Source organism: Chlorocebus sabaeus, chromosome 11, assembly GCF_047675955.1.
Source record: "Chlorocebus sabaeus isolate Y175 chromosome 11, mChlSab1.0.hap1, whole genome shotgun sequence".
NCBI classification, from domain to species: Eukaryota; Metazoa; Chordata; class Mammalia; order Primates; family Cercopithecidae; genus Chlorocebus; species Chlorocebus sabaeus.
The window spans coordinates 51,098,746-51,110,059 of NC_132914.1; the positions used below are offsets into that span (position 1 = coordinate 51,098,746).

General features: G+C 43.9%; 1 protein-coding gene across 42 annotated transcripts in view; it reads left to right on the forward strand.

The window, feature by feature from the left end:
• The window catches only part of PCBP2 (poly(rC) binding protein 2), a 29,149-nt gene extending 18,106 nt beyond the window's left edge, over positions 1–11,043 (forward strand). For 21 of the 42 annotated variants that reach the window (XM_008003447.3, XM_037997033.2, XM_037997037.2 and 18 more), the window contains 2 exons: positions 2,498–2,667; positions 10,578–11,043. In XM_008003447.3, the coding sequence (XP_008001638.1) occupies positions 2,498–2,667; positions 10,578–10,614 (207 nt within the window). In that variant the 3' untranslated portion in view covers positions 10,615–11,043. Of the gene's footprint in view, positions 1–2,497; positions 2,668–6,384; positions 7,175–10,577 lie in introns of those variants that run through there. The other 21 variants (XM_037997008.2, XM_037997009.2, XM_037997014.2 and 18 more) reach the window with 1 other exon arrangement.
• The last annotated feature ends 271 nt before the right edge of the window (positions 11,044–11,314 follow it).

Sequence of the window (11,314 nt, forward strand, 5' to 3'; positions counted from 1 at the left end):
GGAAAGAAATTCCTGTCCCTTTGCTGCCTTTTTTTTTTCTTTTTTTTCTTTTTTTTTTTTTTTTTTTTGAGACGGAGTCTCGCTCTGTCGCCCAGGCTGGAGCGCAGTGGCCGGATCTCAGCTCACTGCAAGCTCCGCCTCCCGGGTTCCGGTCATTCTCCTGCCTCAGCCTCCCGAGTAGCTGGGACTACAGGCGCCCGCCACCTCGCCCGGCTAGTTTTTTTTTTGTATTTTTTAGTAGAGACGGGGTTTCACCCTGTTAGCCAGGATGGTCTCGATCTCCTGACCTCGTGATCCGCCCGCCTCGGCCTCCCAAAGTGCTGGGATTACAGGCTTGAGCCACCGCGCCCGGCCTTTTTTTTTCTTTTAAGACGGCGTCTTGCTCTTGTTCTGTTTCCCAGGCTTGGCTCATTGCAACCTCTGCCTCCTGGGTTCAGGTGATTCTCCTGCCTCAGCCTCCCGAGTAGCTGGGACTACAGGTGTGTGTCACCATGTCCAGCTGATTTTTGTATTTTTTTAAATTAGAGATGGGGTTTCTCCATGTTGGTCAGGCTGATCTTGAACTCCTGACCTCCAGCGATCCCCCCTTCAGCCTCCCAAAGCATTGGGATTACAGGCATCAGCCACTGCGTCCAGCCTGCCTTTGTTTTTGTAGAAGCTAAAGCCTTATCCTTAGAAAACGTAGTGGTTGGCCGGGCGCGGTGGCTCAAGCCTGTAATCCCAGCACTTTGGGAGGCCGAGACGGGCGGATCACGAGGTCAGGAGATCGAGACCATCCTGGCTAACACAGTGAAACCCCGTCTCTACTAAAAAATACAAAAAACTAGCCCGGCGAGGTGGTGGGCGCCTGTAGTCCCAGCTACTCAGGAGGCTGAGGCAGGAGAATGGCGTAAACCCGGGAGGCGGAGCTTGCAGTGAGCTGAGATCCGGCCACTGCACTCCAGCCTGGGCGACAGAGCGAGACTCTGCCTCAAAAAAAAAAAAAAAAAAAAAAAGAAAACGTAGTGGTTTTCGGCTGGGTGCAGTGGCTCATGCCTATAATCCCAGCACTTTTGGGAGGCCGAGGCAAGTGGGTCATGAGATCAGGAGACAGGTCTGACCAATGTGGTGAAACCCTGTTCTACTAAATATACAAGAATTAGCCAGGCATGCACACACCTGTAATCCCACTACTCAGAAGGATGAGACAGGAGAATCGCTTGAACCCGGGAGGCAGAGGTTGTAGTGAGCCGAGATCGTGCAACTGCACTCCAGCCTGGGCAACAGAGCAAGACTATCTCAAAAAAAAACAAAAAAGGAACAAAAAAAAAAAGGTGTGGTGGCTTTCTTTTTTTTGACACAGGGTCTCCCTCTGTTGCCCAGGCTGGAGCAAGAGAGGCATGATCCTGACTCACTGCAGCCTTGGATTTCCAGGCTTAAGAGATCCTCCCATTTCAGCCTCCTGAGTACCTGGGACTACAGGTACATGCCGCTATGCCTGGCTAGCTTTTTTTGTATTTTTTTGTAAAGATGGAGTTTCACCGTGAAACTGCTGAGCGCAAGTGATTGACCCACCTCAACCTACAGGCATGAGTCACTGTCCCCCACCACAGTGTAGTGGTTCATGAACTTTAGATCTGTGCTATCCAAGGTCATATTGTTTACAGTATTAGTGCAAATGTTGACCTTTTTTTTTTTTCTTTTCTCCACCTTTTCCCAAGGCAAAAACACCTTAGGAATTGGCCAGAATTCTTGTCAAGGTGGTAATTACGGCAGGATGACTTTAAGCATGTTTGCTGCCAGAAACAATGTATTTCTACCTTTATCTATTTCTAGCTGTCTAAATTTATTCTTGTTTTGGCTCTGGTTTATTTTGTCTTTGGAATTAATACTCTGAGGACAGAAATAATGAAGAGCTAATACTTGGACCTAAGAGTGAGTTGGCTCAGAACTGGCTCTCACCATGGTCCGACTGAAGAATGGGTCAAGAGTTGAGTTTTTTGATCAAAAGTGTATGGATAAAGGGTGTAGGATGAAGTTGGGCAGGGCGGTATACACCTGTAATCCCAGGTACAGGGAGTGCAGAGATACAGAAGCTGAGGTTCGAAAATGGCTTCAACCATGGAGTTTGAGACTAGCCTGAGCAACATAGCGAGACCCTGTTTCTATTTTTTTTTTTAAAAAGGCCAGGCGTGGTGGCTTGCACCTGTAATCCCAGCACTTAGGGAGGCTGAGGCGGGTGGATCACAAGGCCAAGAGATCGAGACCATCCTGGCCAACATGGTGAAACCCTGTCTCTACTAAAAATACAAAAGTAGGCTGGGCATGATGGCATGTCCCTGTAGTCCTGCTGAGGCAGGAGAATCGCCCAAATCCAGGAGACTGAGATTGCAGTGAGGTGAAATCAGACCACTGCACTCCAGCCTGGCCACAGTTGTAGGAGCTAGAGGGCAGGGGTGGGATTCTTGGACCTAGCCATGCAACTCTAATTTGGTGTGCCTTGTTTTTCTCCCTTAAGTTGATTGGCTGCATAATCGGGCGTCAAGGCGCCAAAATCAATGAGATCCGTCAGATGTCTGGGGCGCAGATCAAAATTGCGAACCCAGTGGAAGGATCTACTGATAGGCAGGTTACCATCACTGGATCTGCTGCCAGCATTAGCCTGGCTCAATATCTAATCAATGTCAGGTAAGATTGCCCTACCTTTTGTCTTACTTATGTCAACACAGTAATGTGTGTGTTAGGGAGAGCTGCAATATGTTATTAAATGTGGGATTACATGGGCAATGGGTAAAGATGGCCAAAATTTTTTTTTTTTGGTAGCCCTACTTTGAGTGTAGCAGAAAAAGTAAACAAATTGCAGTAAGTTTGCAAGGGGTTGGGGAATAGGGAGCACAGATTGCCCGCATTTAACTTGATGATATGGGAAGAGGGAAGAGTGGCCCATGTCTTCAATAATAAGAGTTCTCTGGCTAGAGCACTCTCAAAATCAATTGTGGGTCTCTTGTTCTACATAGCATATAGACTACTGTTTCTTTCACTGATTTGATTTGGAGTCCAAAGCACCCTTAATTGTAATAAGGACAATGGAGTAATAGGACAACAAGGCAGTTTCTTGGAGGCAGCAATTACCATTTGTTCTGGAAACACCCATTTTTCTCAGATTGCACACGTGTTTTATTCAGAGCTTGTGGGAATGTGGGAAGCACAGGTATTGGAATGTTTTGGAAGTGTGAAGTGTGTTTTCTGTCTCACCCCTCCCCCAGTCTCATCCCTTAATGGCTTCCTGAGGGTTTTATTTCCCTTACCCATGGCTAGGTAATGTTACCACTCTGAGAATTTGAGGACACTGTTCATGGTCAAATGGGATCCTACAGTCATTTATATTGCTTGCTTTCTCAACTCATGTGCTGAAGTCACACCCTTAATTGCTTACTAATGTTTTAAAGCATTGTTAGCCCTGAAGCCCTTAGGTCTGTTTTAATGGGGAGTGTTGTCTAGTTATCATTTACCTTTCTTACAAGTGTTTGGTCTCTTTGTCATAAAAGTTTTACATGAGTTCCTGAATCTAGTATAGGGGAAAGGAATTCCTATGAGGTCTGTGGTATTGTGCTTGTACTGACCATGTTTGTATGCCATGGTTATTTAGTGCTAGCTAAGAACATACCATTTCTCCAGTAGCAGTCTGACACCTCCTTTAAGTCTCTTCATTTCTTTAGGTGCTGCTACTCTGTAGAAAAGCTTTCCCATTCCTCGATTTGTTTTCTTGTCCATCCACCAAGCACACTAGGTTCTTTTTTTTTTTTTTTTTTTTTTTTTTGAGACAGAGTCTCGCTGTGTCGCCCAGGCTGGAGTGCAGTGGCCGGATCTCAGCTCACTGCAAGCTCCGCCTCCCGGGTTCACGCCATTCTCCTGCCTCAGCCTCCCGAGTAGCTGGGACCACAGACGCCCGCCACCTCGCCCGGCTAGTTTTTTGTATTTTTTAGTAGAGACGGGGTTTCACCGTGTTAGCCAGGATGGTCTCGATCTCCTGACCTCGTGATCCGCCCGTCTCGGCCTCCCAAAGTGCTGAGATTACAGGCGTGAGCCACCGCGCCCGGCCCACACTAGGTTCTTAATGTTGAGAATGAAATGGTAGTAGTAGACTTTTACACCAAGGTTGTTTGCAAAGAGGTCTTTTTCTTTTTTAGAGAGAGGATTTCACCATGTTGGTCAGGCTTGTCTCCGACTCCTGACCTCAAGTGATTTGCCTCCTCAAGTGCTGGGATTACAAGAATTGTTTTTCTTTTTCTTTTTTTTTTTTTTTTTTTTTTTTTTTTTTTTTTTTTTTTTTTTGAGGCGGAGTCTTCACTCTGTCGCCCAGGCTGGAGTGCAGTGGCGTGATCTCAGCTCACTGCAAGCTCTGCCTCCTGGGTTCACGCCATTCTCCTGCCTCAGCCTCCCGAGTAGCTGGGACTACAGGCGCCCACCACCGCGCCCGGCTAATTTTTTTTTTTTTGTATTTTAGTAGAGACAGGGTTTCACCGTGTTAGCCAGGATGGTCTCGATCTCCTGACCTCGTGATCCGCCCGCCTCGGCCTCCCAAAGTGCAGGGATTACAGGCGTGAGCCACCACGCCTGGCCTTTTTTTTTTTTTTTTTTTTTTTTGAGACAGAGTCTTGCCCTGTCACCAGGCTGGAGTGCAATGACTCAATCTCGGCTCACTGCAACCTCTACCTCCTGGGTTCAAGTGATTCTCCTGCCTCAGGCTCCCAAGTAACTGGGACTACAGGCACACACCACGACGTCCAGCTAGTTTTTGTATTTTTAGTAGAGACGGAATTTCACCATGTTGGCCAGGATGGTCTCAATCTCTTGACCTCATCATCTGCCAGCCTCGGCCTCCCAGAGTGCTGGGATTACAGGCGGGAGCCACTGCGCCCGGCTTTTCTTATTTGTAATTAGGATTTTGGAGGGCAAGAATTTTTCGGTTTTCAGTGGCAAGAATCATGTTTTTGAAAGCTGGAATTTGTTTTGTTCTTTCGGTAGGCTTGCCCTTCATGTAATTTAAATTGTGACTGTTTAAATGTCACCTGCTTGTCTAGCCCCTGCAATAGGTCAATGGCTACATTCAGGAAGCAGAATTCTTTTGGTAGAGTCACTCTTTTCAGCATCATTGTTACTGAATAGCAATTGAGTATCATCGAAGCCTTGGGTTAGGGTCAAAGTTTCATCTAACACCAAAGCAAAGACTGCATGCACAAAGCTTATTCTTTCCATTCTTTGGTGCAGTTTAAATGTAGAAGTCAAAGGGTTTTTTTGTTTTGTTTCATTTTTTTAAGGTGAGAAGGATTTCACTGGATTCTGGCCATTTTCTCCTGTCTCTTGATTTTTCATGGTGGCAGTCTGGGTCCTTTTATATAGTTAGTGGACTTCTGTATCCCTCCCTCTCCTTTATGGATTGCGGCTGTCTTTGGACATAGGTAACAAAATGAGGTTTTAAGAGGAGCCTTTCTGCTCTTGAAGACTTAGCCTTGTGGGCTTAATTGTCCAGGCAGATTTCCCAAATATATGTGGTTCTGGCTTAGACACATACAGGCATTTGGGAGACACATATTCTTACTGTTCTGTGGAGCTTATTTTGGGAGTAGAAGCAGCAGCATTTTTGCTTTTTAAGTATGAATTTTTAGGTGATACTTGAGTTTCTCTTTTCCACTTCTGAAAGGTCCACATTAAAAGTATGATCGGTCAAAAACAACTTTTTATACCACCTCCCACCAGAAAAGCTTCCCTAGTTCTTATCTACACTTCTGTTCTCAGCATTTTTCTTTGAAAACGCTACATTCTTTGAAATTTGAAATTAGTCAGTGACCTACTTTGGACTCTTGTCTCTTTCTACCTTAATATTGGTTTATTTGCTGTGGAAATATAAGCAGACTTTAATACTACAGCTGGAAGGATTTTTTAAAATTCAACTTTATAAATATTCAAAGCTTCACAAGTAATTACGGGATAATTGATTTTCTGTTAGAATAGGAAATTGACATTTGATTAGAGGAAACATTTCTTCCTTGTTGGGTGATTGACGAGTATCTTTTTTCTACCTGAAATCATTCCTTCAGCGTCTGGGTTGGGTCAGTGTGTCAGACACATGGAAGTATGTGCCCTATGTTTTCTTTTCTCTGTCAGCTTTTTCTTCCCCATAGCAGTTTTTAAGTAGCTCTGTGGAATGGAAGTATACATATTTAGAGGGTGGGACACAGGCTAAAAGCAAGCTTGTCACAAGTTGACGCTAGGTCTTCCTAATTGTCAACCAGAGGCACTTACTGATATAACTGAAGCAGTTTTTGTCCTGTACTTATTCCCTTTTGTGGTCTTCCCTTCCACCCACCCTTTTTTTTTTGTTCCTTTTTTCCTCTGTTACAGTTTAGAAAACGCTAAACCCTCCTCCCAGGCAGCCTCCGTCACGATCCCTGATCACCTCAGCATCAACCTCTCTCAACCCTCCACCCCTTCTTCTTCTTCCTCCTCCACCACCACCCCCTCGCTCGCCACAGCGGGGACCTCCGACGCACCCTCCAGCCTCCCCAACCCTCTTCCGACCGCCCCTTGTGTCTCCAGTCTGCTTGGCATGAAACCCATCCCTCTCCTGGCTCTAAATGTTGTGTCTGCTGCTAAGGGTACCGGGGCTTCAGCTACCACCACCACCACCTCTGCCGTGCCATGTGTAACTAACAAACTGAAAGGCGAGAAACAGAGATTCTCTCCCTACTGATTGCATATCTTGAGGCACCTCCTCCAGTATTATTTGGTTCATTTTGTTTTCCTTTGTTAACATTGGTGAGAATGAAACTATTGTGAGCTTGTTACCCTTTCCTTTTTACTACTTTGGGGGATAACTGGGTGGGGGTGGGGGGAATGGTAACCCTTGTTTAGGTTTAGGCCATTTCAGCCGAGTGCCTGTTTCAGGGTCTGACTTGAATTCTTTATCTAGAGCCACAGTTTTCTCTTCTTTCTTGTTTGTTACTCTTCTTTGTAGCTTTATTCTGCCTTGCAATATAACAATGTGTTAGGCTCTGTGTTAATTAATAAAAGCTGCTTCGTTAACCTTTTTTTTTTAAAAAAAAATAATTATTTAATGGTGAAGCTATCAGCACGCCTTCTTGGCCATATTTGTGTTTCTAGCTGTAATAAAGTTGGCGCAGTAAGAACCTTAGTATACTGTGTGCTGTGAAGGGTAAAGGGTTGGGGGCTTGTGACCTGTGGCTATTCAACTAGGAAGCCTGTATAACTGACATGGGTTTTTTGAATCCCAAGTGAATTTTATAGTCCTTTGTCAATATTCTCACAAAGAGATAAAAGCCTGTGGCAGTTTAGATCCTGAGGGTCCTCTGTAATTGGCAACAAGCTTCCCCAATGATGAAGTTTGTCTGACTTCTCAGATGGCCTTACCTTGCCAGCAGCGGCTAACAAGGTGTTCATCCCAGGATTCCTCTGGTGAATGGTTACCGTGAGGGATGTCTTCCAAGTCATACATACAGAGAACGTACTTCTTTACCCCGAATGAAGGGGAGGGGCAAAGTGGGATAAGTCTAATAAAATTAGGCAACTTCTGTCTGCATTCCTCTGAATTACCATTATGCCTCTTTCTGTGACATTAGGGTATATCTCAGCCAACCCGTGACATTATCCACAACTTGACATGATGCCATCCACTCATCCTAAACCAACTGTGTTAACCAAGTTTCTTTACCCTTTATTCCTTGCTGTATCCTTTCTCCTCCCCACCAACACTATCACGAGTAGGAAGTGACATGCTTAGATTTGGAAGGAACCTTAAGGATCAACTAATCTGTAACGCATTGATCCCCTCATTTTACAGATTAAAAAATAGAGGCCCTAAGATAATTTAAATTCGTAGGTTATGAGTGACTAGCCAGGACTAACAACTTAAGCTTTACTTTTACTCATATCATACTAACCTCCCTGAAACCTTGTTCATTTTCTTATGCTAAGATGGGCACAGGCCTCTCATAAAACACAAATGTACTTATATAGTGGCATAAGGCCTCTGATAGCCTTCCATTCAACCAGAGTACACATTGCCACAGTGCTGAAAGTATAATGTTCTTCCCAGGGCATTAGAGAACTCAGTGTAGAGATACTTCCCCTGATGACTTTTTCCCAGCATCCCCATTGGCTGACAAAAAAAAAAAAAAAAAGCTGTTAGTATTCCAATATATTGTCTCATTCTGTGATGTTATTGTGGCCCCTCCATCCCAGATTGGGCCTATGAAGAAGTGTTACAGCTCCCAAGTATGCATAAAGGATTAGATGGCCAAACCTGTCCAGTTAAGTTTTATTTAGTTGCTCCTTTATCATGTGGTCTCTCCCTTGGTAAGCTCTCTCCTTCTGTAGTTAGGCCTTAATCATGCTGATACCATCTCCCCCCAGGGACCTGGTTTTGTTTATGTAGTTCTTGATTGGAAAGCCTCTTAATCTAGTGGCTATTCCCCAAGGAAGGATTCCACATGTTTAAGGGGCTAGCTACCATCAGTACTTCCAAAATACCTCAGTTTAAATTTTTTTTTAAAGCTTAGAGCTCCCCCATGTGGTCTTCTATCCTAGAATACCTGACTCAGTATTTCATAGCATTTCTCCTTGCCTCACCTGCACTACTCCAGCAAATCCCTATTTGGGCTTGATACACATTCAGGACATTTCTTTTAGAGCTCTGGTAGGGCCAGAGTGCTACCACCAATTTTTATAAACTTAAATTTTTAGGTCCTAGGTCTAATGGTATCTAGCAGTTCCTTCCTTAGACCTTCAGTTCTTACTGAACCCTTTAATTCACGGCTATTGTTTACCTTTCGGTAGATCATCGTGTTTTGAAATAGCACTAGTCTACCCCCCTTTTAAGAACTAAATATTCCCTTAAGCTGAGGTGGAGAAACCATTTCTGACTAAAAATAGTTTGTAGTCGAAGGACTTTTCAGTTTTTTGGCCCTTGCTTTTCTACCCAGCTTTTGGCTTTGCATTGTTGTGGAAGGGATACAGATGGTGAATTACCAGTCATGTTTTCATGACCACACATCACAAATACTTTATGCCAATCAATTTAAAATCTTATGAAATAACTTCATGAAGTGAAATGAAGTCTTATACATTTGGTTCTATTCAAAATGAGAGCTGCCTGCCTGTCTTGCTGCCTGCCTACCTACCTACCAACCAACCAGTGAAGCATACCGAGTACTTGAATACTTTCCCTGAAAGCCCTAAATTGGATTCCAGGACCTTAAATGACCATCTCTTTGAAACAGAAAGGCATTGTAGCCAGGTATGTTTAGATGGAGGATATGGCTTGACAAGATCTAGGATCTTGTAGAGTGAGCTACAGAGTTAAAACAAATTATTTTGTCTGCTACTTTTAAGTCCTGAAAACTTTTTAAAAAACTTTTTAAGGCTGGGCGTGGTGGCTCACGCCTATAATCCTAGCACTTTGGGAGGCCAAGACAAGTGGATCACCTGAGATCAGAAGTTTGAGACCAGCCTGGCCAACATGGTGAAACTCCGTCTCTACTGAAAATACAAAAGTTAGCTGGGCATGGTGACAGCTGCCTGGAATCACAGCTACTCAGGAGACTGAGGCAGGAGAATCGGTAGAACACGGGAGGTGGAGGTTGCAGTGAGTTGAGATTGCGCCATTGCACTCCAGCCTGAGTGACGAGTGAAACTTGGTCTCAAAAAAAAACAAAAACAGTAAGGCTGGGCGCAGTGGCTCACGCCTGTAATAATCCCAACACTTTGGGAGGCCGAGGCAGGTGGATCACCTGAGGTCAGGAGTTTGAGACCAGCCTGGGCAACATGTTGAAGCCTGGTCTCTTACTAGCCGGGAGCGGTGGTGGCTGTCTATAATCCCAGCTATTGGGTGGAGGCTAAGGCAGGAGAATTGCTTGAGGGCAGAAGTTGCAGTAGTCACTGCGTTCTAACCTGGGTGACAGAGCTAGACTCTGTCTCAAAAAATAAATCAATTAACTTAAATAAATAAATTTGAGTATAATTCTTGACCCATAATTATTTTTACACCTCTTTTTAACATCTCTTTACCTTTAAAACTGTGTTACCTCATACCCTACACATTGATAGAACTTCAGGGCTTTAAAGGCCTTGAGTTGTCTCAGCATTAAACCCTTGAGACTACTCTCAGATGACTCTTTCTTTCCTAAACTGGTATTTTGTCAGCTGTGTGGGAGGAGCCAAAGTGAGCTCAGCAATAAAGAAATATTGCTTCTGTGTATTGTGAGCACTCTTTAGAGGGGCCTGTTTTCAGAAAGTATGCTCCTTGGTTAGCCCACCATGGAGGTGGAACTAAAAGAATATAGTTTGAGGGACATTTGATAACCAAGGGCTGTTTCCCTCGGTTCTGAGGTGATAGACCTCCACGTGCTTGGATTGCAAGGATTAAAGGATTATGGTACTGGTAAATTTAAGAAACCTTAAAATGTCTCCCTTGGTACTCCAGCACTGATTATTTACTCTTCACATTTCATGGACCAGGTAGAGATGAAGTGCAGCTGGGCACTGGGGAAACTAACTGAGTTCTTGTTTCTGTGTTACAGGCTTTCCTCGGAGACGGGTGGCATGGGGAGCAGCTAGAACAATGCAGATTCATCCATAATCCCTTTCTGCTGTTCACCACCACCCATGATCCATCTGTGTAGTTTCTGAACAGTCAGCGATTCCAGGTTTTAAATAGTTTGTAAATTTTCAGTTTCTACACACTTTATCATCCACTCGTGATTTTTTAATTAAAGCGTTTTAATTCCTTTCTCTGTTCAGCTGTTGATGCTGAGATCCATATTTAGTTTTATAAGCTTCTCCCTGGTTTTTTTTTTTTTTTTTTTTTTTTTTTTTGGTTTTTTGTTTTGTTTTTTTGGCTCATGAATTTTTCTGTTTGTCATGGAAATGTAAGAGTGGAATATTAATACATTTCAGTTTAGTTCTGTAATGTCAGGAATTTTTCAAAAAAATTAAAAGATGGACTGGAGCTTTTTCTTTGTGAATAGAAACTGGATGCCACAGTGATTCATGTGGGTTTTATTCCTCTTGTCTTGCTGTTATTTTTGTACCTTTTATCCCTCAAAGGACCCTTCTTGGGTTTTGAATAGAAGCCTTTATTCCGGTTAAGATGTTTTCTTCTATTTTACCACTTCCATCTTTTTTTGTGGCCCTTGATCCTATTTTTCCCTGATTTCATGCTTGGTTGGCCCTTATAAAACTTGTGTCCAAAAGATTGAGGATTAGACTTTCCCAGGACTTACCTGTCCTACAAGCAGGCAAGCACATCCACTTGGGG